The following is a 26,012-nucleotide window of genomic DNA, read 5'->3' as shown; positions in this document are numbered from 1 at the left end:
CAATGATTCACACACATCCGTGGGTGGGCAACTGCTGTCCGTGCATGGCGGGCCAATTGTGTCACTGTTTCTCTGTGTCATGATAGATCTCAATTGAGCGGCGGCGGCGGCGGCCGGCCTAAGGGCCGGCGCGCAATAGCGCTTGCCGCCACATGGCCCACCCTCCGGGAGCCAGCAGGCCGGAAGCTAGCCAGCCAGAAGGCTGGTGCTCCCCACCCGCAGCGACAGAAGCCCTCCTTCAGGGAAACCCCGAGGCTGGGAGTGAGTCGTCGGTCCAAAGACCAGCGCTCCCCGGCGCTCCCCGCCCGAGGCTCCCCGTGCGCTAGGGGCCCACCCTCCGGGAGCCAGCAGGCAGGAAGCTAGCCAGCCAGAAGGCTGGCGCTCCCCCCCCGCAGCTCCCTGTGCGCCAGAAGCCCTCCTTCCAATTAAGTAATTTTTTTAAAGAAAACCTTTGTCATAGTTTATTTTAGCGCTACAATTCCAATACAACCAGTTAAAGCCTTCCTTTTCCACACATTTTCTCTGTATGTGAGGTGCTGCGGATGGCATTCCACCAAGACAAATATTAAGCCACTATTCACTGTGGAGACCCACTTAAAGAGCAGTTGTTTACATCAAATGCAGATAATAAGGAAACACAAAGACCTTTCTTCAAATCTAGATTCTACTTTAAGGGTGGGAAAGTAGGCTAGAGATATCAGCAGCTACTTCTTGACTGTAGATTAAATGCAAAGAACTATGTTAATAGAGGTACAAAGAAATGTATGGTGCAGTCCAACCAACGTTGCTAGGTGGTGAGACAATGCATACGCTGGAAGTCAGTGTGGGGCAGCACCTGGCTAAGCGTTTGAACTGGGGAAGGGCATGCGGTATTTCAGAAAGATGCTTTGGCATCCTGAGTACAACAGAGTGGAGGGGTGAGGGCCTATGGCAGCCAGAGACTGGCTAGAAGACAAAGAAGTGAGGATGAAGGGGTGCAGCCCCAGGAGTCTTCAGCTCAAAGGACTCGGCTTTCTCTTTTCTGGGGCGGGGGTGGGGGGGTAACCACGACTTGCACTCGGGACCTTGCACTTGCCAGGCAGGTGCTTGTGCCGCTGAGCTATATCCCCGCACCCCCCTTTCTATAAAAACTGTGTACTTTGTAATGCTTCTCTTTTCACCAACCCAAAATGGAACATCTTCTACAGCATCTATACTGTGTGTGTGTGTGTGTGTGTGTGTGTGTGTGTGTGTGTAGCAAAAGTTAAAAGAACACGTGAACTTCCTCAGTAACAGCTCAAGGATTACTATACTAAATGGCATAAGAGCCCTTAGATACCTGCTCCTTAATAACTTATAACAAGTTTATATTTTAGAAAACAGGATTGGATGGCATTTTGTATCGAACACACAGCAAAATGAAAGGGCAGTGGACACTGCCATAAAAAAAATGAGGGTTAGGAAAATTAATAACACAGCCAGTGTACTTGCCTGTTTTAAGATAAACAGGAGTGTCACTTTAACTGAGTAGGTATAACATGTCCGGACAAATTACAGACTGTCAAAGTGAAGAACATGAGGATGAATGATGTATCTCTGCCAGCTTTATCAGCATGTTTCCTTGTAAAATGTTCGATGTCTCTTAATGATTTCACTGCTCCATAAGAAAACACAGGGTAGACAAGTTAGTAGCTCTTCATGGACAGGAAAATATAAAAAATCAAATTTCAAAATTTCAACTGAATATTACCAATACTTTTCTTTATATTTAAGATTTTAGAAGAAAAATTAATTCCATCAAGTTAAGAATATACAAATCATACAGAGTCACTCTGATCGTGTTAGAAGAGCAGGTGGATTTACACGCACGTGGGCAACTCCAACCCTTCAAAAGGCGCTGCTGGCAGAGGGGTGGCTTTCCTCACTGGTGAACTCTTGGAAATTCCAAAAATATTTATGTGATTGCATTCAGCAAGTCTATCAACAGACCTGGTGGTCACCTAAACACAAATATTCAGGAGAACAATTTAGATTATGTCACAGAACTAAAGAAACACAATATTATACCCAGCAACCCAATCAGAGACATTGTCCTACATAAGTACAAGGAGACATGGGTGAAAAGGAGCACAGCAGCATTATTCATCGCTTAATTTTTTTTTTTTGGTACTGGCAATCAAACCCAGGACCTTGCACTTGCCAGGCAGGCGCTTGTGCCGCTGAGCTATATATATCCGCGACCCAGCAGCATTGTTCATAAACAGAAAAAAAGTCTATCAACAGGATAATCACTCAGCTGTAGAGCAATCTTAACCACAGGGAAATAAAAATGAATGAACCCCAGCTACATTTTAGAAATGTAGTACTTAGTTAAAAAGTGTAAACTGTCAATGGCTACATACAGAATATCATTTTTACAAGTTTAGAGATGACAAAACCATCTACATCTAAAAGCACAACTAAAACACAGAATCGAGGGCAGGTAGTAGATGGCTGAGATGAGGAGGGGAGGAAGAAATGCTCCTGAAGTTGCTCATCTACTTCATGAGAAAGTTTTCATTCCATAATTCCATCCCGTATTCCTGTGTACTAACACAGGGTACTTGCTGCACAAACAACAAAATAATCTGTTCCACTTTGTATTTACCTGTAGGTACAAACCAACAATCCATACTAATCAACAGCACAAACTCCTGAGATGATTCTATTTGCTACTGGTGAGCACTGGGAAACATTCACACAGGTGACTGGGATCTCCTCCCTGAAGAATAATTCCTGGGTTCCTTGGCAATCTGTATTAAGAAGTTACACACGGTGGTGCACGTCCATAATCCCAGCACTCTGAAAGGCTGAGGCAGGAAGATTGAAAGTTAGGCCCAACCTGAGCAATTTAGGAATTAGGTGATACTCAAAATAAAAACGAAAGGATCAGAAATGTAGCACAGTGCCAGGGTCCTGGGTTCAAGCTTCAGTACTGCAAAAAAAAAAAGAAGCTATGGGGGAAGTGCCACACTTAATAACCCTGAAATGATATGAAAAAGGCTTCAGTGATTCTTTAAAAAAAAAATACCAACCTCAAGGGATTTTTTTTTTCTGGCACTGGGAATTGAACTCAGGGCTTCACACATGCTAAGCACGTGGTCTACTGCTGACCTATACCCTCAACCCCAGGCCTTTATAGTCAGTAAAACAGAAACGCTTACAGTCTCAGTCCTGAGAAATTGCTATGCTAAAAAAAGAAAGGTATTTAACTTGGCACTGAGGGTTTTAGAAAGAGGAGGCTTCTTGAGAAGAAACAATTTTATGGTTGATTTCAGCTATTTTCTTGCTCTGAAAAGAAAGTTCACTAGAACAAATAGGTAGGTCTTCTATTATTACTGTCCCCAACAAGGAGGATGTCTTAAATTTTGAGAAAACAGCTCTGTGACCTTTCTCCAAAGACCAGTGAATACAGCTTTTTCAAGCTGTGGTCTGGAGATACCTGACTGTTGAATTTACCCCATGTCTCTCTGTCAAGTTGAGAATTAAGTCCTTCTGAGTCATCAAAGCAACCAAAGAATACTCAAATGGCTAACATTTCACAAGTCAAGTACCTAGCTCTGCATTACGGACCTAATGGTTTGTTCAAGGGACCAACAAACTGTACACGATGCAGTGTTCCAGAATGCAGGGAAGAATGTGTAGGGAAGGGAATTTCCTTCCAAAAGAAAGTAGAAGGACAAAGCCCAGGAAACAACATGGTGGGTTTTGGAGAAACTGGGATGGCAAATGACAATGAGCAAATAAAGAGACTGACTAAGAAAAAGGGAGAAAAAGTCAATTCCAGGAGACCACAATACTTTAGAAAGCACAAACCATGCTGAAAGAAACCCAGCAAACATGCTCATTTATAACCATTATATAGGCATCTTCTGTTTCAGTGATTATTTAAAGGTTCCTAGAGATACTGATTAACTAATAGTTTTGTTAAAACGGAGAGAATGAAAGGCAAAGAGAGGGGAGGGGTTACAGAGAGAGGAAAGACACAGACATCACTGAAATTATCTGCTTCTGAGAGCAAGTTAAATAGTTTTAACATAGCCAGGTTCCTAACAACACTATGCATAGACATTGAAGATGAAATTGCCTTTTTTATAAGAACAATCAAACAAAAACAAAAAAATAAACTGGTGTCCATACAGGAATAGAAATATTTTTCTCTTAGAACAGGTAATTTTTTTTTTATTAAAAGTCACTGTATTTCTTTTTTTCCTTAAACATCAATGTTAAACCTTATTTGTAGTTCTAAAGTAGTGTTACTATAATTTGATAAATGAGCCACTCAAATTGCTTTAGATGAATCTGTTAAAATTTATCCTTTTGATGAGTTTCTATTAAAACACTTTATCCATTTACCTAATGATCATTTATGTGTAAATTTTTAGCCTTCCATATCATCACTATTTATAAAAGTGCTATAATTTATACTGTATAATCAAATGTGATATAAGCCCATATTCCTTTATCCATGGCTGTAAATACAAAAAGTTTTAAACAACATATGTTTTGTTTGACAAAAAGCATGGCTCGCGGAGAGGCTACTACAGCCTTCAATCAGCTCATTTCATGTGAACATATTTAACTGAAAAAATATTAGTGTTTTATCAGTGGCATATAACGGCAGGTATTATATACACCTATTTTACTAAATTTACTAGTATAAGTCAAGTACCTAGCTCTAAGACTCCTAAAGAAGACTGATCAAGTGACTAATAGGTGATATAACAATAACCAATGTTTTATCACTCCTACAGTTCTCATTTCTAAAACACATCTGGACTTTAACACAGCTTTGATTCATCTGTCACAGCTGAATATAAACATGATCAGAACTGCCGAGTACATCAAAACTTCATGATTTGTGTGGGAGGTGCTTCTCCACGATGTCGCTGACATGTAGCCCACTGGTGTGAACACATAACCCCAAAGCTGCGAGATCTCAGGCTCAAGAGGAAGCTGAAGCTGTGAAACTCGGAAACAACGCAAAATAAAATGAATTCTTTAAAGACAAGGACTGAAAAGACCAGGAGCATGCACCCCTCTTCTGCAGGGGCTCTTCTGAAGATCTGGGTTTTGTGTTTTCACTGAGACCATGTTTGCAGTTTTTTCCTAGATCAACTTCCTAATAGCCACAGAATGGGGTCCTCTGAAGAAAGCTTTCCGTAGAAACATGAAAATATAGGAGCAACAAAATTCTGCAGCGCGGGAGTTGGCACACACAGCACCAGAGCGGAAGTGCTGCCATCCATGGCAAAGATGCCAAAATCCACTCTCCTTCCGTGGTGAAGCAAATGCAGGTATGCCACCTTTGGGACTTCAGTCTCAACATTTAGGCACATGCTCCTCAATAGTCTGCTCCTGTCTGCAACCCAGACGGGGCCACCACCCCACTTCAACCACACACAGAAGGACGACTACATGCTCAGGGATGGAGGATACTACTATAAAAGGTTCCCAAGTCCCAGGTCCTCTGTGTGAAGCAGAGCAACCTTGCTGCCCGGAACCACTTGTCCCAGAAAAAAGCAAAGGCCAGTGTTTTCACAACTATTACTGGGACTCTGCTACAGTGGCTTAGTCCTACCCGACAATGCTAGTGAGAAAGCTACCCTGTGTACTAGCCATCCCCTTCCCACCTACGCAGTGTCAATAACCCTGTCTTCATTGTGAGAAAACCTAAATAAAACGCTGCTTCTTATACTCATCTGCACTCTACGGTTATACTCTCATAGAAGTATTCAAAGCCAGGCATAGTGATGCACACCTGTAATCCCAGCACTTGGAAAGCTGAAGCAGGAGGATTGCTGCAAATTCAAGGACAGAATGAACTACATAGCAAGACCCTGTCTCAAAAAAAAAAAAAAAAAGTAGAAAGTCATTCAGTACTTTTTGGACACCTGCTACCATATAAAAGGCATTATGCCACACATCAAGGAGGCAAAAAGCTAATAAACTCTCTGGAACAAGGCCCTCCTGTGTTATATGCTTGTTACTCAGAATTTCAACTCCACTTCCTCTTCTCTGCCCTGTCCCCAGCACTTTTCAGTGCCTTTCCCACAACAGGCATTCAACAAACATTTGATAAGCGAATTAAGAATTCAGTGATTTTGTCTTTTCCTCAGTAAATGGAGTCTAAAGGAGGAACCGGAGGAAGCAATACCCTGTAACACCATCCACGTCACAGGCACTACATGTACACATTCACTGAATTTTCGAAATGGAGGGCCATGTGACCACGGAACCGCACAACAAAAAGGGAACGAAGCGCAGGAGAAATGAGAAATCAGCACGACCTTCCTCGAGGGGCTGAAATTTTCATTTGTCCATTCTGAAGGACAATCAGGAGCCGCAGAACAGAGGAGTCAAAACAGACAGAGCCCCAATGTGGTATGCACGTTTTTTTGTTTGTCTGTTTTGTTTTGGTTTTTTTGTTTTTCTTCCAGTACCAGGAATCAAACTCACAACCCCTAGCCCCGGTATGCACGTTTACTGTGACTGAAACTGACAGTGGGGGGCTACAACGCACAGCACTTGGATTTGAACGTTCTCACCCCCATGAACCATGCCTGACACTTTGTTCAGCGTCTGCATCTCTCTGCATGGGTAATAGGAAGAGCTGTGAACTCAGAGAGCCCCTTCCTTTACCTCCCAATTACAATTTTAATCCTTAGATCTATAATCAGAATTTATTTGACTCATTCTGCCAAGTCCTCTATCACATAATCAAAGACTGTCCAGGTGGGGAGGAATCTTAAACGTCTCTGTTGTTTTGGGAAGTCATCTACCTGGATCAGCTATAGCTCCATCTCCTCCGTAGTTAAATGGAACTTCTATCCTGCTCCTGTGGCAATTTACGTTTTGTCCCGGGGTGTATTTGCTGGAACACGTTCTTGTTCTCCCATCAGACCGTCTGCTTCTTAAGTGCCACCTACACTCTTCTGTATCTTGCACTCCTCCGTGGCAGTAATCACAGGCTCCGCAGAAACCATCTTTTGATCCAATCCTGTTGTTTCTGGCCGTCCCTTGCAAGTCCCAGCCATTCCTGGGTCCCAGATGCGGCCTCACTGTCACCTTCAATAAGGATGAGCTATATAGTCTCTTTCCTAAGACCCACAGTCATCCCATGGGCAGGCTCTCCTTCCTGTTTTTATCACCAATGATGTTACATCCTTTCCTTTTTCCTTTTTATGAATTAGGGCCTAATACCTCAAACATTTTTTTTAAATGGAACAAGTTCCAAATAAACTATCCCTTTTGTCAGCTTCCGAATGCACCTCTGAAACTGTTAGATGCTTCCCTGCAGATGTTTTAAGCCTAGAATCATCAATGGCCTTTCCTGTCCCATCTTTTGTTCCTCTGACAAAGTCACCGTGCTTCCTGGAGACTTCCTGTTTGAACACTTGGGTGTTCAAACTCCCCTGTGTCCATTACTCATCATAAAAGAGACCTGAGGAAGTAACCAGCCGATTCAACACAAAATGATCTATGAACAAAAACAGCTGTGTGTGAGCAGGAAGACAAAAAGACAGCAGGGATCTAGGCAATGCTGCGAATTTCAGAAACAAGGTCTATTTAGTCAGGCATGGTTAAAAGGCTGCTGATTCAGGGTATTAGGGGCCTGTTTCATAACTGAAAATCACTCGAAAAGTGAGTAAGTCCGTTTTCAGTCGCTTCCAAAGCCTCACACCCAACACCACATCTACCAGCAGCAACTCAGAAGGCTTCCCCCACAATTCAGTATCTACTTTATTTCCCATTCCAAAACGCAGACACCCCCCTCTACCTCCCTAACTGCTATGGAAGTAGAAAGGAAGAAAGCACAGATACAGACAGACACAAGGAAAGCAGCCCAGAACCCAAGTCAGCATTCTTCAGACATCTGGAAGATATGTTCATCTCCAGAATTAGTCCAGCTGGGGTGGCCTGGACTCACCACTGACATCTGAGCCAAGACACGGCAGCTTTAAAGTGGATATAAGGTTAAAACTCAAACCTTATTAGAACGGTCACAGAACTAAGGATTCCCAACTCCGCCAGGAGCTGATGATGCTAACTTACTTCTTGGCCTGTGGCAAAAATGCTGAAAACAGCAATAAACAAACCAGCCTGAGCCGCTAAAGCCATCCTGATAAAGTAAACAAGCTTTATTACAGCTGCATTACAGATGTTCCCATAAACTTTCATAATCTGTAGAATCCTAAGAATTTATCATCTCTAGGAGACTTTGTATCCCATGAATTTATCTAAAACTTTTACTATAAATTCAAAACTATGTAGAGAGCTGCCTTCAACATTAATCCAAGACACAGAAGCCTGCAGAACACAATCCTTTTCCCAGGAAGAGGGAACCATGTGACCAAAGTAAGTAAAAAACACAACTGTTCCTTTGATTTCGAAGTCCCCAGGCCCCAATAATCTGCACCATCAGCTCCTTGCTTCTCATCTCCAAAAAGAACAATGTCAACGAAAGTTCCCAGGACATTTGTCTGTATCAGAATGTGATCTAGTGCAAAAATAACAACTTAGAAACAGCAACATCAAAAGATGAAGGAGCCCCATCACAATAACATACCTGACAAAGCCAGGCAAGGTGGCGCACACCTGTAATCCCTGCACTTGGGAGGCTGAGGCAGGAGGATCACCCCATGTTCAAGGCCAGCCTAAGCTACATAAGTGAGCTCAAGGCCAGCCTGAACTATATAGCAAGACCTTGTCTCAAAAAAATATACCTAACAAGTAGGAATCACTGAGGAACAACGGCTCAGATGCACAAGCAAACAAACTGCGAGCCCAAAGCAGCTACACCAACCTTAACTTCTTCCATAAGAGTAAATAAACCAAGATCTATCCCTAAAACATTTTTTATAGCTTAAATTTTCCTAAATTCTTTCAAACTCTTAAATCCCATGATTTTATTATTCTAGGTGGCCACCATCTTAGCCCATGGTATGCTGCTATAACAGAACCACAGCCCCAGGAATTTCCAGGGAACAGAAACTCCTTCAGCTGAGAAGTCCAAGAGCATGGTGCTGGCATCTTCTCAGGGCACTGTACCACGGCAGAGGGCATCGTGTGGGCAGGAGCACACACAAGAACAAGAGCACTGTTGTAACAAACCCAGGGCACAGCGATGCCATGAACACACTCGTGAGGGCACAGCTCACAGCCTGAGCCCCACTGAAAGGCTCCCGTTCTCCAAACTGCCACACTGTACTGGCAATCAAGTTTGTAACACAGGAACTTTGGGGAACACATTCAAACCATGGCAACCACATATTTGTAAAAGTTCATTAGATGCGCACATTCCAGAAAACTAAGGGTCTAACTGTCAAAAGGGACGGGGTCAAAAAACTGGTGTGAGTGTGTGTGTGTGTGTGTGTGTGTGTGTGTGTGTGTGTGTGTGTGTGCATGCATACGTGTGCGTGTGTGCAGTACTAGAGGATGAACCTAAAGCCTTCACACCAAGCTGTATCCTCGGCCCTTTTCTTGTTCTCTGTTTTGAATTAAGACCTCACTAAATTGCCCAGCCCAGGCTAAAGCTTGAAATCCTCCTGCCTCAGCCTCCCAGAGTACTGGGATTTTAGGCGCACATCACCACATTCAGCTTACCTAAGCATTTTACATTACCAAGTTATATGACTTATTCCTTCACTGTTTCTGAAAGTAAGATAGTCATGGATTTTAAGACCAGGTGGGCAGACCATTCCTGTCTCTCATTAGGATTTGTGCTGGAAGAGCAGAAGATTATCACTTCCAGTCCCTGTCAGGGAACAGAAAACTCAAAAAAGCAGGTCACCTCATTTTATCAGGCTGTCCCTACCCTCTCTCTTAAAACAGTAAAGCTCTTCTCTTGGAAATGGGATATTTTCATTCTGTCTGAATAAAGTGATGGAATAGCCCTGGGAATATGACTGTGCTTCTATACTTTACCAACTTGGGGGGAGAGACCTGGGAGGAGGGTTTAACCCACACTCAGCCCTCCAATGCCACAACAGGTGCCATCCCACCCAGCCTGCTCCAGGAAACGAAACTGAGCATCAGCATTTAAAAATCATTAGTGTCTCCTGTACGACGATGTAACCCCACACTCATCACAGAAATACATAAAGTGGCCAGGGGTGGCACACACCTATAATCCCAGCACGGGGGAGGCTGAGGCAGGAGGATCACTGTGCCTAGGCTACAAAAGCGAGATCAAGGCCACCCTGAACTACACAGCAAGACCCTCTCTCAAAAAAAAGGAAGAAAGAAATACATGAAGTGTTTCCTAAGCAGGGGTGTAAAGAAAGCAGAAAAGGCAGAGTGGCAGTGATAGTAATGCTATAACTGATCAACCAACTCACACCTGTGAAGTTCTAGTAGGAAAGATTTGGTTTCTTTTCTTTCCTAATCTATAATTTTAGAAATGGTGGTACAGTGAGATGAGGGAGCAGCATAAAATACTTGGTGGATACCACATAGGGGACAGAAAGAGGCCTGCTCTCCCCTCCTCTGTTGTTGCTTTTGGTATCTTCCACTGCCATGAACTGTTGCCCCTCTGTCACACCACCCCACCTTAGAGCCAGGAGATTATGGACTGAAACCTCCACAGACTGTGAGCTAAATAAACCTCTTCCCCTTTAACTTTGGATGTCAGGTACTTCATCTTAGCAACAAGAAAAGTAACCAACACAGAATTTGGTACAGAAAAGTCGGATCATTACTGTGACTCTACCTGACCATGTGGTTCAGGAGCCTTTGAGAACGGCTTGTGGGAAGAGTCTGGAAGGATTCAGAGCTGCAGGCTAAAACAGTAGAGCAGAAATGCCTTAGGCCATTCTCTGTGTGCGACTATGAGATTTTGATCAGAGCTCAGAAGACCAGAAAGCCAGCAAAGACCAGGCTCAGGAGGTCTCTGATGGGAAGAAGGACTGCACTGACTGTTTGACTCCAGACAATGTGTGTTATGGCTGGGCACAAAGTCTGTCTGCATTTTGCTTGTGTCCAGAGACTTTGCCTGAGACTGAGACTAAGGGCAGTGGACTGATTAATCTGGCAGAAGAAATTTCAAGGCAGTTGAATGTTGAGGCAGTGGCACAGGTACTGCTGGGGGCTTTTAGCCAGATTTATGTTGCAAATCCAGAGCAAAAAGCCCAGCAGAATGGTTTAAAACATTTTGAGTTTGACCAGAAAGGAAGCTCCAATAAAGCTGCGGACTGCAAAAATAGAGCAGAGGAGAAACGGGAGAATAGAAAAGATGGCCTGAGGGCATCACAAGAAGCGGCAAGTCTCCACCCTCTGCAGCCTCAAAATTGCAAAAATGAGACTGCTTTGAGAAGAAAGCCACAGAGCACCAAGTTCCAGAATGGTGGCAGCATAGAAAATGTATTCCTCAGAATTGGATTCAGAGTGCCCGATGATCCAGGTACTCCCTCCCTACAACCAAGAGGGAAGCCTGGCTACTGCTCCAGCTGGCAGAAGACCTTGGCATCATCCACGTGACACTGGTTTTAGGTGCATGCAGAATGGAAGAGTAGTTGTGGGTTCAGGAAGGCTGTCACCAAGATTTCAGAAGGCGAGGGAGGCAAGGCAGTGTGCCCCGAGAGGCGGTACGTGAAGCTGTGAGCGTAAGGCCAAAGGTGCAGTAAAGAGCCCAGCATTTTGGAGAAGCCAGGAACGTGGATCACCTAAGGAAAACTGCAAGGACGGAGCAAAACAGACCCAAAAGAGAAGCCATGGGAGCTATAACCACTGGAAGCGGCACAGGGGCAGAGCCACCCAAGCCCTTCAGAGTTCACATCTTGCCACAGATTGGCTCAGATGCTGCACATGAAACTATAGGACTTAATGTTTGCCCTGCTGGATTTTGGGCTTGCTGTGGTCTTATTTCTTTGTATCCCCAACTGTAACTAACTTTTGGAATGAAAATGTCTATCTTGTGCCCCTGAACACTGGAAGTGTTTAATTTTCTTTTCATTTGTACAAGAGCAAAAAAAATTGTACAGCTAAGAGTTTGCCTTACATCTCAGAGCAGACTTGGGACTTGGACTTTTCAGCAATGCTGAAACTGTTAGGACTTCGGAAACTCTTAAAGAGATAGACTAAATGACTTCTGTGTAAAGCAATGTACAAGCACCTTTAGGGGGCAGGGGCAGAATATTATGGTTTGTGTCTGGATGTCCCCTCAAAGCTTCATGCGGTCATGGAGGCATGAGCTTTTTGGAAGCAGCTGAATCTACAGTTTATGACTGATTCATGGTCTAACGCTAGCATTAAGGGTGCGAGTGCTACCCTGGTCCTAGGGCAGGTAGCCTGCAAACAATATAGGGCACAGAAAGAGATTTTGGCCTTCCCTTCTCTCTTGTTTTACCACCATGAATGGTTGGCCCTCTGCCATGTCACCCTACCTTACAGCCAGCTGACTATATGACCAAAACTTCTACAAACTGCGAGCTAAATAAATCTTTTCTCCTTTAAAAAAAATACTTGGTAGGGCTGGGGATTTAGCTCAGCAGCACAGCGCCTGCCTGGCAAGCACAAGGTTGTGAGTTCGATTCCTGGTACCGGAAGAAAAACAAAAACAAAACAAAAATATATATATACGTGCCAGGCGTGGTGGTGCACGCCTGTAATCCCAGCACTCGCGAGGCTGAGGCAGGAGGATCACTGTGAGTTCAAGGCCAACCTGGGCTATAAAGTGAGCTCAAGGCCAGCCTGAGCTGCATAGAGAGACCTTGTCTCAAAAAGACAAAAAAAAAAAAGCCATACTTGCCTAAAAACTTCAGGAATCCAAAAATACTTGGTAAACACATTTCTTAAATGGTAATTATGAACCCCTTTCCAATAAAAGCCACTGCAAAATGAAAAAAAGGAATCCATGACCCCTTAAATGAACCTTAGCTCAGTAATGTTCTTAGAAGATTAAAAAGGAAGGGACACACTGACTGGATAAATTTGCATATATAGAAAGCCTAGCCCCAGAGGCAGGAGGATCATCTCAAGTTTAAGGCCACCCTGGGCTACACAGTGAGTGCAGGCTCAGCCTGGAATACATAGCAAAACCCTAAGAAAATAAAGGAGAGCAAAGTGAATGGCATCACCTCTAAGTCCAAAAGATGGAAACAATGACAAAGGAAGCTCTGGGAACTACAGCAGTCACCTACAGATCAGTCAACAAAGGGTGAGTTAGACCTATTCAACCAGGAGCCCTGATTAACAAAAAAATGCCACCACATGAGGTTTAGAATTTACGTGTAGCACAGGAGAAACCTGGTGATGAACCAGACGTTCTTATCTTTAACGATGTCAGATAAGTAAGCAACTGAACTGAACTCAGCAACACTCAACAAGCAGAAAGCAGGCACGGATAAGGCGGGAACAAGATAAGGTGGCATCCCCCGGCATAACAAGGCACGGCCACCCTGCAGGAAATGGGGCAGGGTACACAGTCCCATCAGTAAACACTGACAAAACCAAGGACCTCACTCTGAAATTCAATAAATTCTTTAGAAATTCCTAATGACGTTAATGACTACACATTATATAATTAGTATATGTACTGAAAACCTAAAATTCTTCCTTTGAAAGCAATCCTCTGTCCTTCACAAACATAAACCCCCTTTTAACAGAGCAATCCCAGTCTACAGCGCATCAAGCAGAGACCTCTGACAGAGAAAGCGGGCTTAGCTCTTGGTTTGAGACAGTCCTGTCAGTCCCCCAATTCAGATCTCTCTACCAGGGCTGATCTCAGATGGCAGAGGGGTAAAGGCATAATCTATGTACCACGATGGGACCGGCCGAGCCCACTTTCACCTGCGAGACTCAAGCATCTTACCCCGCTATCCCACAGGGGACAGCAACAGCTCTCAAGACTGAAGGACGCAGAAGCTTCAGGAAGTGGTGCTCAGAAACAAAAAAGGTACAGTAACTTACACTCACCAGCCAGCGTCCAAGCTCCCATTCTTTCCAGAATCCACGCAGCCCATCCCCATTACTCCAGGAAGGGCAAACAATGCTTTGACCATTATCTAGCTACTTTTTCATCTTTTTCAAAGCAACTCGCCCTTCCTGGAAAGTCCTTTACTCATGTCCACTACTTTTCTCCAAGACCCAAGCAGCTTTTCCTGACTGACCTTCATTGTGCTCAGCTGGTCTTCCCTCAGCACTTTAAAGGCCTCCGGCTGAATTACTTTTCCTGTACATGAATTTTTGTGTCTTATCTCCTCAAACACATTACAAATTACCTTGGGTTAGAGAAAAGGTCTTAGCCAGCTATGTAACCCACACATCCTATATGGTATGACAATGTCCACAAAGGAAGAATTTTCTCCCCAACTGCCTTATAATGCCTTTGTCCATGAATCAGAATCTCAAGGCAACAAACTTGCCTCATTTTGAGCTGGTGGGTCTTTTTCATATACTTGCAAATACTTCTCAAAGTTCCATAAGCTTCTCCAAGAAAGCCACACACAATTCAAGCTTTAGATTTACTATTCTGAAAAGCTCAATGACAAGAAACCACTACCTAATACATGTTAAAGGAATGAAGACGGGATCTTCACAGCATATACGTAATCTGTGGCTGGGCATGGTAGTGCACATCTATAATCCCAGCACTAGGGAGGCTGAGGCAGGAGGATCGGTTCGAGTTCAAGACCAGCCTGGGCCAAAAAAAAAAAAAAAAACAAAAAAAAACCAAAAAGGGGCTGGGGATTTAGCTCAGCGGCAAAAGCGCCTGCCTGGCGAGCGCAAGGTCGTGAGTTCGGTTCCTGGTACCGGAGAAAAACCAAAAAAAAAAAAAAAGACCAGCTTGGGCTACAAAGTGAGTTTAAGGCCAGCCTGAACTGTGTAGTGAGACCCTGTCTCAAAAAAAAAAAAAGTAATCTGTGAAACATTTTGTTTTTAGCTACATGTGACAGCACATACCTGTGATCTCATCATTCTGGGAGGCTGAGTTAGAAGGGTCACAAATTCAACCCCAGCTTAGGCAACACCCTTTTTTTTTTTTTTTTTTTTTTTGGTCTTTTTGAGACAGGGTCTTGCAAAACAGTTCAGGGTGAATTTGAGCTCACTTTGTAGCCCAGGCTGGTCTCGAACTTGCAATAATCCTCCTGCCTCCGCTTCCTGAGTGCCGGGATTACAGTCGTGCACCACTATATCTGGCTAAAACCCTTATCTTGCTTTTGTTGTCCAGTCGTCGTCGTAGTCGTCGTCATAGTCGTCGTCGTCATCCCGTCCCGTCCCGTCCCGTCCCGTCCCGTCCCATCCGGTCCCATGTCCCGTCCTTCGTCGTCGTCGTCGTCGTCGTCGTCGTCGTCGTCGTCGTCGTCGTCCCCACCCCCCCACCCCCGTACCAGGAATCAAACTCATGACCTTGTGCTTGCCAGGCAGGTGCTGTGCCGCTGAGCTAAATCCCCAGCCCCTAAAACCCTACCTTAACATTAAAAAAACATTTACTTTTAAGGGGCCAGTTATGTGGCTCAATGTGAAGCCCATGGGCTCATTCTCTAGTATGAAAAAAAATTGTTTTCAACATGGAAATCAAATAGTAAGTTATTAAAAACAAACAAACAACCTAGGCATTGTTACCAAAGCACATGCCACACAAAGACACTGTTAAAAAATTCTCTAGGGGCTGGGGATTTAGCTCAGCGGCAAAGCACCTGCCTGGCAAGCACAAGGTCGTGAGTTCGGTTCCCGGTACCGGAGAAAAACTAAAAAAAAAAAAACTCTCTAACTCTGTAGCAACAACCTCAAACTTACCCTTCTACTACATCAAACATGAAGGATCGAGCAAAGCACTTCCGCTTGCGGAGGTGACAGAAGCAGACAGGACGTCCCTCCGACAGCTCCTGCGCCCCTCCTCAGGCTTGAGGAGCAGACTGACAGTTCAGTTAAAATCAGTATGCTCACTTGATTGTTCACTCACTAAATATCTTTTAATGCCTATAATGTCAGCAAATTCCAGTAAAGAGGAGGAAAATAAGAAGAGAAATATCGTTCAGGTGATCCAGACTAAGATTTTATGTTCTCCTACTTCACGCCCTAATTTATACCAGTAAGAAATTCCCTAAATTACCTATATATTATTTTGTACAATACTTGGTTGAAAGTATCTTAATTCTTTTCTAATTTGAGGAATAATTTACATGCAATAAAATACATACAAATATGTGTAGCTCTGAATTTTTCCACCCATGCTATGATAATAAAGCACAAAATGAGAAGTATAAAAGAATGCGAGATAACCAAGTCTCTTGAAACCCTGACAGGTGCTACAGAGCCACCGCCGCATTATTCTGATTGGCAGAAACCTTCAGGCATACTGTGGTTTATCATCCTGAAACAACATTTACCGGGTCCCTGACTCTATACAAGAACATATACCAAACTCAAGGGAAAAAAATGAAGGAGGCCCGAATTTCAGTTAAGACGTCCACCAACCTTCAAAACAAAAAGGGTAAAATAAAAACCCAAGAAATAAAACAATAATAAAGTCACCTTTTCTGTAACAGGAAAGAGCCACACAACTGCAATCAGAGAACTAAAAAAAGGGACAAAACCCTACCATTTTAAAAGAAATAAGGTAAATCTCTAAAGTATCTCTCAGCCTTGCCACAGGGTTTCCTCTCACAAGAGACCTGAACATGCCATTGTCTAAGAAAGAGATAAATAGCTTTATTTTATTTCATGAATATGTGGCTACAGGGGCTGGGGATATAGCTCAGCAGCGCAAGTGCCTGCCTGGCAAGTGCAAGGTCTCGAGTTCGATTCCCGGTACAAAAAAAAAAAAGAGTATGTGGCTACAGAGGGCACCAGGCTGACTGGACCCAGCTATTCTGGGCTGGCCCTTTGGAAGAGAGCACAGAAAGAGATGCACATGTACTTAATTAGTGTCCCCAACTCTAGCAACGCTCAGGGATATTTCCATAAATGAACTTTCTGTTAGCCTCTACTAACACGCTTTTGATTTGTGGCCCAAATCAAAAAACATCCCGTTTTATCAACCTACAAGAAAGAAGATGCTTGCAAATTCCACCAACGTCCTCTGACAAATCTCAGGACAAGCAACCAACACACAGTAATAGAAGCCCAATGCACAATCATCTTAAAATTTACCCCACTGACGCTGACTACGTAAGTGACAGATTAATCCTTTGTTTTTAAAAGTCTTCTCAGGAATTTCAAGCAGTAAAAATAAACAAACAGCTCTTCTCTAAACTTTGACACTTTCCCCTACAACTCAAACAGAGCAGAGGTAGAGCTGTCAATTAAGTACAGCTGCAGACTCGAAGCAAGTGAAGCAGCATGTGTTGGTCTGGCTGCCTGTTGACGCTACACAAACACCATTACTGTTCCTCTGCTCCTACACGGGCTACACTGTCCTCTGCACTATTCAAAGTGAGGGCCAACACCAGTACATGTCTTCTAATTCTACCAATAACAGGCTAATTAAAAAAAAAATGCTGCACATACTAAGCCAGTAAGGGTTTTTATCATAAGCTTCCCCCTCAACTGGTTAACAATCCTCTTTCAGAGTCCTAACAATGGACAAATGAGTGAATATATATATATGAATATATATTTTTTAAATGACTATTTAAAAAAGAAAAGAAATTAACATTAAAATGTCAGAAACACATGTAAGAGTTTATGAACAGTTTTCTCATCAAATTTCTCTAGGCTGACTTAAAGTCACAGAAAAGATTCCCTTTTACCCAAAAAAGGACAGTCATCAATCTTCCAATTCCGAATCACTTCCACATCTAACTTACTCATAACTTAAGTTCTGGAAATAAAACTACCACACACCATATTTATTTAATATTAGCTACTAACATGACACATATGTCATGAACACGGAAACATGGTACAAATAAAAAATAAACAAGTTCAAAGGTATTTCTGAAAGAATTTAAATATGCAGCATTCTGGGACATTTATAATTCAGGCAGTCATATACTCACTCCCCCTACATATATGTCGCAAATACTCCGCCAGACACATTGCTAAGCACTTGAGATACAGTTTCTCCAACCTCCATTCAAATGGTAAGTGAAGCCTTTCTTGGCTTGCTTCTCTCGCTTAGGACTTGTATAACGTGAACATACTGGTCTACAGCAGAGATCACTAAACTTGTGCAGCAAGGGCCAGATAGTAAATATTTTCGCTTTTGTGGGCTGGGACATATGGAGTCTGTCAAAATTACTTAACTCTGCCTTTGTAGTGCAAAACAACCATAAACAATTATTAAATGGGTTTAACTGTGTTCCAATAAAATTTTGTGAATACTAAGATTTGAATTTCATGTAATTTGCACATGTCACAAAACATTACTCTTCCTTTGATTTCTTTTTCAACTAACTAAAAAAGTACAAACCATTCCTAGCTCATAACCCATACACAAAAACTGATGGTAGGGCTAGGCAGGATTTTCCCAGAAGGGCAGTAATCTGCCTACCTCCCAGGTCTAGAGACAGAGGTCCTCATCTAGACCTCCCCTAAGCATGAGGTCAAGGCAATGTCCTCTGAATCATCATCCACCAGGGAATCTGCATGGTGCTAAGGCACAGCAAGTACATGAACAAGTGTTAGTTCTACTGAACTGAAAATATGACTAAACTGCTAACTCTGCCTCCAAAGACTTCATGATTACCTTGGCATGCATGCACCTAGAGTCCTAGCTACTTGAGAAGTGGGGGCAGGAAAACTGCTTGAGCCTAGGAGTCAAGAGACCAGCTTGGGCACAGGGCAAAATCCCATCTCAAAAAAAAAAGAGTCCTTAGTTTAGGGAAGTACAAATAAACAAGAAACGTATCATGTGATAAGGCTAAGACAGAGACCTACAGGGTGGTATGACTGGAACACCTAATTTGGGACAGAGAGTGGAGCTGGTAAAGGATTCCTTAAGGTTTGACTCTGGGAAACAGTGATCCAAACAGCCCTTTGTAAACATGAAATGATAGATGGTCAGCCTACAGGCTAATAAATATCCTACAGTACCTTGTTTACCATACCAAAGAGTTTTGACTTTATCCTGAAGACCTGAGGAGCCACTGTAGAACTTTTAGCTAGAAAATTGTATGATCAGATATTCATTTTAGATTCATCAGTCTGAAATATGGCTGCTCAAATACAGCCGGTCCCCAACTTGCGATCATTTGACTTAGGTATTTTGAGCTTTATAATAATGCAAAAGTGATTTCCATGAGTAAAAACTAGACTGAGTTTTGAACCTGGGCTACCGATCTTCAGTATAAGACTCTTCTGGAGTAATGCTGGTTAGCAGCCAAGAATCACAGCTTGTCAGCTACTCAACTTGAGTTAATAATCAGTACAGGGCTGGGGATTTAGCTCAGTAGCACAAGCACCTGCCTGGCAAGCTCAAGGTTGTGAGTTCAATTCTCGGTACCGGAAAAAAACCAAAAACAAACAAACAAAAAAATCAATACAGTGTACTCTACTGCTATACTAAGATGTTCAATAGGTTGGGTATGTTAAATGCCTTTTCAACTTATTAAATTTGCAACTTATGATGGGCTTATTGGGACATAACCTCATCATACGCTGAGAAACATCTACATAAGGAGCAAAACTGGAAGCAGAAAGACCACCAGTTTGTTATGAAGCTGCTGTGGTGATATAGGTGAAATCAATGGGCTCAGGCAAGGAAGATAAAAACATAAGTACTTCTGAGCCCCTGCAGCTTGACAGTGATGGCAAAGCATTCAGAGACAAACACCCAAACTGCAACCCAAAACTCACTTATCTACCACAAAGTGCCAACAGTGCAATTAAACTTGACTACAGAGGGTAGTTAAAAAGATGTTAACTCATATGTTAACATCTTTAAAAAAAAAAAAAAAAAGACGTGTGCCATAGGTTCACCACCTCGGTGCAGGAGAAGGGTAGAGTCCAGGGCAGTCTGCAGTTAAGGACGAGTGGGAACGCTATGGATAGAGTTAGAGCTGGCCACAGATGATCCACCTCACAGGGGTGGATCCTACTGATGAGAGCCTGTCAAACATGATTGTCTTTTAGAGAAGACTTGGAAAAAACTGGTTGTGAGTCACAGGGGTGTTCACTGAGATAGAGAAACAACAGCTTTGGGTTGGGTGAGACAATAAGGACTGAACTTAGTTTTGGACATGGCCTCTGAACACACCAAATCAACTACATCCAACAAGTCTTTAGATTCAGAGAAAGAGCTAACCTAGAAATACAAATTTTGAATCTACAAACCTGCAAAGAGCAAAGCAAGTGTTGGGGTTAAGATATGTTCATTCAAGGATAGTGAGTGGCGAGAAAGGAGAGGAAACCAGGAACAAAAGTAGGTAGGAACAGGCTGAGGAACATCAAGGAAGACAGCCAAAGGAGGCAAGCATCTCTGCATCAATGTACACGCAAACATCTATTTAAACAAAGTTCCCCTGAAATAACTCAACCTTCTGAGAGTGTTACCAGAGAAGCTATGAGCTTCAGGGCTGGTATCCTTTGATCGAGAAACCTAAAGCCCAACTCCTCCAGGACTTTTCTGGCAAACTACTACCACAAGATCCTCTACTTGCCCTTCACTGAGTTATAAAAAAAATCTAATGAGCGTTCAACTGGAGGCTTTATAAGAAGATCCCTTGGTCTTTCTAATGGCATTACAACTGTTAGAATTCCATCTAGAAGAGTATACACTCCTGAAGACAGGAGACACGCTCCTCTATACCTTTCCACCAGGCGCAGGGGTATGCATTTCTTAGGTATTTTTAAAATGCCTTTGGAATATCTCGCAGTAACATGAGAATGTATGTATGGGGGAAGGGGCGCACAACAAAAGGCATCCCCCACTTCCTAAAAGGATTTAGACCTGAAACAGTCAAATTTTATTCGTCTCACACAGGAGACCAATGACAAATTGATGGAGTGAGAGGGACATCTTAGAGCTCCAACTTCTCCCCCAGTATTTCATTTTTTTCTGAGCGTCTTAGAAAAATGGAGAAGGAATTTGCAGAAAAAGCAATGAACTAGAGAAGGGGAAAACAGCCAACAGCAACTTTTATAAAACTGTTCAACAAATACTGGCCATTAAGGAACAGCTCCTTAACTTCTCAAGTTGAAACCTGCAAAATGAAAATCAGGCCTTTGTGAGACAAACTAAAACAGTGTCCCCTCGGGGTACAAAAATACCACAGTGAAGTCACCAGAGTAAGCTATTGCTGACAGAGTAAGACCCAACCTTGCAAAGATTTTCTGGGGGATGGGGGTGGTGTTTGTTCCATACATACTTATTAGAAGACTGAACAGAACAGAATGCAATACTTTACACATCAAATATTCTTATTTATGCACAGAAAAACAACAGTCACATATGCAGCAAAGAGCTTCACTTAATCCACTATAGAGTCTTACAATTTATAAGGATCTTTAATTTGTACCCCGGGTTCATTTGGCGAGTTCTATAAATTTCGATTGAACACTGTTTTCTTAACCTAGTTGCTTTAAGCAGAGGGAAAGCGACCTTCCTCCAAGATTCAGGACCCTGTCTGCCAAGTTTCCATTCGCAATGATTATCTAATTAATTAAAGGGCCGAGTGTAGTGGTGCATGCCTGTAATCCCAGCACTCGGGACGCTGAGGCCGGAGGATCGTCCCTGAGTTCAAGACCAGCTTGGGCTACATAGTGAACTTCAGGCCATCTTGAACTGTATAGCGAGACCCTGCCTCAAAAAAGACCAAAAAGAAAAAAAAAAAATTAATTAAAGGGACTGTTTAATAAAAGTCCAAGCTACAATCTTGCTACCAACCCAACTATCCCTGGACAGGGATAAAACTTACTGTAACTTGTTAGTCTAGAGCACAAAAGCAAAACTTTTTAGAGTTAATTGAACAACACGTATAGAAGTTAGTACAGATGATCTAAAAGCTGAAAGCAAAATGAGAAAGACTTCGTTTTAGAGAACAGTGTATGGCGAGATTTCTCTCCACCAGAGAGAAAAATGCAGTTCTGATTCCCACAGCTTTAGCTCTTTATATCTGCGCCCTGCAACTGGGATTATGGTGTATGGATCTTAAAGAAAACAGCAGCTTTCAGGATTAATGATTTTCCTGGATTTCGTACAGGAAGTGATGATACTGGTCCAATGACCTAATTTGTACCTGCCATATGTCAGTGTGTGCCTCAGCCCCCACCACCACCAAATACATAATTACCAGGACCACGTAACTTGGTATGTGACAATTTCAGAAGGTTTACGTAAGAAATTGTGAACTGTGGTTTTAGAGCACGGGACTTAGGAGAAGAAGACAGACTCACTTGTTGCTGCATTTACTGTTTAAATATGTCATGTCATGTTTCATTTTTACAATAAAAAAGTGACTTCTGATCAGTGCCCAAGCATATGTGTTTCTTACTACTACTTAAGTATGATCTAAAAAAAAATTTAATTTAATTTAATTTTTAAAAAGAAAAGAAAAAAAAAGTGTGATCTGACGTGGCTTATTTTAAGGTTTACTGTGTTTAAAGCGCAACTTTAAAAGGAAGCCTACAAAAGTGGCAGCTAGACTGAATCACACTGCTCATTGAGTTTCACATGCTCTGTAAGGCCAAAGCACAATATGCATCACTTGTTGAAGGGTATGTGAAATGTGAACTGGATGGGAGATTTAATGGATGCACAAAACAGTCATGGTCCTTGAATTCATGGGAAATAATTAGTCAGCTAGAGCCCATGGAATAAATGGAGTTAGGAAGTGAATATGATGAATATCAAAACACACACAATAAAGAAAGCCTTGCCTATTTGCCATTAATCGCTGACCCTAACATTCATGCATACATAAGTGATCCTCATCACTGAAATGAAACGGGGAGGGAAATCAACCCTACTACACACAAATCTTCCTCCCTCTTCCAATGCACTTAATTTCCTCCTGGACATCATTTCTTTTTTTTTTTTTTTTTTATTTTATTTTTTTGAGACAGGGTCTAGCTATGCAGTTCAGGCTGGCCTTGAGCTCACTTTGTAGCCCAGGTTAGTCTCGAACTCGAGATGATCCTCCTGCCTCAGCCTCCCGAGGGCTGGGATTACAGGTGTGTGCCACCACTCCCAGTCTGGACATCATTTCCAATCCAAAAACAAGTACAGGCGGAACTAGTCAAAATTGTCTTTTTCTTAAGAGTTTTAAACACAGTTTTTTTGTTTTTTTGAAACACTAATCTTTTTTAAATTTTACATCAGTGGTTTGATTTAATCCTCCTAGTGATACTTTTGTCATTCTACAAATATTTACTGAATTCTTACCATATGTCAGGCACTAAACTAGGGATACAGTGCTCAATAAAACAGGTAAAGCACATGGTAAAAGAAGGCAAAAAATAACCAGAGAAGGAAATAAAAAAGAATACACCCCAGTGCGGAATGACAGTGTCTCTGTCATGAAAGATCACATTTACAACAATGGCCCTATCAGATTATATAGTGGACCTGAAAAATTCCTGTCACCTGGAGATACCACAACTGTCTTACCCTCCTAGTGCAGTACATTACTTAGGTTAAACATAGTTTTATGAAGTCATTTAGCAAAGATATCACCAAAAACAAGAATTTTTCAACAAAAACTTGTCCCAGTATATAACATTCTTAGAGTAAAAAGTCACATTGGGAGTCCTAACTAGGTGAACCCCAAATCTCTTTTGACTTTGTTATGAGCGTGACCCCAAGTTACCGTAATCTACCTCCCAGCAGCAACTCAACTCGATTTCTCTGCTACTCTGCCCCACTGTCCTCCCAACAGAAAAGAAAACGCTGAGTAATCTACCTAGCTCTGCAGCCACCTACAATAAACTTTAGCTGCTTCCCACCTCCAACAGAAAACTAGGAAATCCACCTTTAACAGCCTGTTGTTCATAACTTTTCAACTGAATTTCAGGCACTTTGATACATCAAGACAGTACCTTTTCTTTGAATTTTCTTAAAATTTGAAAATGGATAAAATAACACTTCCAGAGTATTCAAAACTGAACAGAAGCTTTAACAAGTCAAAATTTTAGCAAACATTGGGTATAAGCTATGAAAATAATTCTGGCCAATTTTTAAAATGTAACAGGGGAAAATGGTTAAGGACCACAAAAATCCCACAAAACCTTGGGAAACCCTGTCTACTGCAATGCCTTTAGAATAGCACCTGTCCCAAGATACAGTACTACTTCTAACATCTTCCAACACCTTTAAAAAACTGAACTCAATACAGTCTGTATCTTCAATCACTAAAAAGTAAGCGCCTGAGAGTTTCATTTCATAAACTTATTTTCAGAACTTTCACCTAACAACTAATCTACAAATAAAATGGTATCTACTACAAAAGGTGCTAAATACTGCTTTCTAAAATTTATTCCACGCCCAGTAATTTAATTACACTTTTCAAAGTACTTTTTGTAAATCATATTCTTTGTCTGGAATCTTGATACTTACATAAAGTTTAGTGTGCTGGCGAGCACTAGGAAAAAAATACAAATCATGATCAAAAGAACCATTTGCCTACAAAATGTCCCTTTCAAACAATCCTAAATAATGTTATTAGCTCTACAGAATTACCCTGCTTTGACAGAGGAATGGCTTGGGGCAGTCTGTTCTCTCTGGAAGTTCATTAGTGCCAGCTACTGGTAAAATCAAGTCTCTCAATGCAATGGGGATTGAAGTCCTACAAACCAAATCTCAGTGTCTCACACATATGCTACCCTGTGAAAGAACAATGAAATTTTCTATTGTTCTATGCCTCAGTAATGAAGAAAAACTTGGCTAGATCACACCTCATCTTTAATGCTTTCAGATAAATATGTTAATGATTAATGCTTCCATCCACAGCCTATCAGGCAGTTTTCTGTGCATCCCTTTCCGGACTTCTAAAAAGTCACCTCTGTGCGTTTCTACACTTGCTTTCAATCAAAGCAAAAGGAAAGATAGCGAGAACTTTTTCACACAAGGACAAAACTGCCCAGCAATTACAGTGAGGACAGGCACTTCCTCTAGTTTCCTCTGTACCAGGATTACTGGTGATAGCTTTGTGGCTCTTACGGCAGAACAGCTTTAAAGCACAGTAACTTGAAAAGTGAATCTCTCACTTACTTACACACAGGTAATACAGGTAGTGAAGGCAATTGCGCCCCTAGAATTCCCTTAACTCAACAGAGCAAACAGCAATCACTCTCCATCCTGGAGACAGAGACATCTAAACATTTTTGGAGCAAAAGTGTTTAAAGTGGACCTTCCTGTCTTTATGCAAGCATGCACTGGGATGGCCCTGCGGGGAAAGAGAAAAAGCAAGGATGGGTGCTTCCGATGAATGCTTCAGTAAATCGGAGCAACATCCTAACAACCGAAATGGCGAATGCTCTATGAAGCAGAAGCCCGGTAAGTTAGAAAGCACAGGAAAGCAGAGATCAATGTGGCGTGGAGCGTCTCGGCCCTCACCGGATGTCAAGAGTTCAATCAACTCTAGAAGTTGCAGAAAGGAATTTCTGAGCGGCCCACGCCGGGAAGCAGACAGCCCAGCCCGCACGCGGCCGCCCGAGCCCCTCAAGCTGGAACAGGGGTGGAGACGGCCCGGGAGCTGGGCTGTGGCGAGCAGTAGTGGGGCCAGGGCTGTCACCGCTTACCCAGGTGCAGCGTGAGGTTGATGGAGCTGGGGTACTGCACCCCGGACAGCATGGTCTGGCTTTGCCACCAGGTGGTGTCGGCTTGATTGTTGTAGTCGGTCAGGAAGGCTGCCCCGTGCTGCAGGTGGGGCTGCCCGGCGTCGCACAAGTGACAGGACTTGGTCACGCCGGTCACCCCGGTCTGCACACAGTACTCCTCGGGCGGAGTCCCGCACGTGTTGGTGGCCACCACGGTCACGTTGAAGGCGGCGTTGACGAACTCCGGCATGCAGCGCTGCGGCCGCCCGCCCTCGTCCGTGCACTCGTCCATGGCCGCCCGGGCACAGCCCGCCGCGGCGACCGCGAGCACGACCAGCCCCGGCCAGAGTCGCCCC

At 42.8% G+C, this 26,012-nt stretch overlaps 1 protein-coding gene across 1 annotated transcript in view; it reads right to left on the bottom strand.

The window, feature by feature from the left end:
• The window catches only part of Lamc1 (laminin, gamma 1 (formerly LAMB2)), a gene marked incomplete at its 5' end in the record, with an annotated part of 126,326 nt that extends 100,314 nt beyond the window's left edge, over positions 1–26,012 (bottom strand). Inside the window, 1 exon segment of the mRNA XM_005375017.2 lies at positions 25,639–26,012. Coding sequence (XP_005375074.2) covers positions 25,639–26,012 — 374 coding nt within the window.

This window comes from Chinchilla lanigera, unplaced genomic scaffold (genome assembly GCF_000276665.1).
Source record: "Chinchilla lanigera isolate Chin_1 unplaced genomic scaffold, ChiLan1.0 scaffold00005, whole genome shotgun sequence".
Taxonomy (NCBI): domain Eukaryota; kingdom Metazoa; phylum Chordata; class Mammalia; order Rodentia; family Chinchillidae; genus Chinchilla; species Chinchilla lanigera.
The sequence above is the reverse complement of the archived record's forward strand: the minus strand, read 5'-3'. Positions and strand labels throughout refer to the sequence as shown.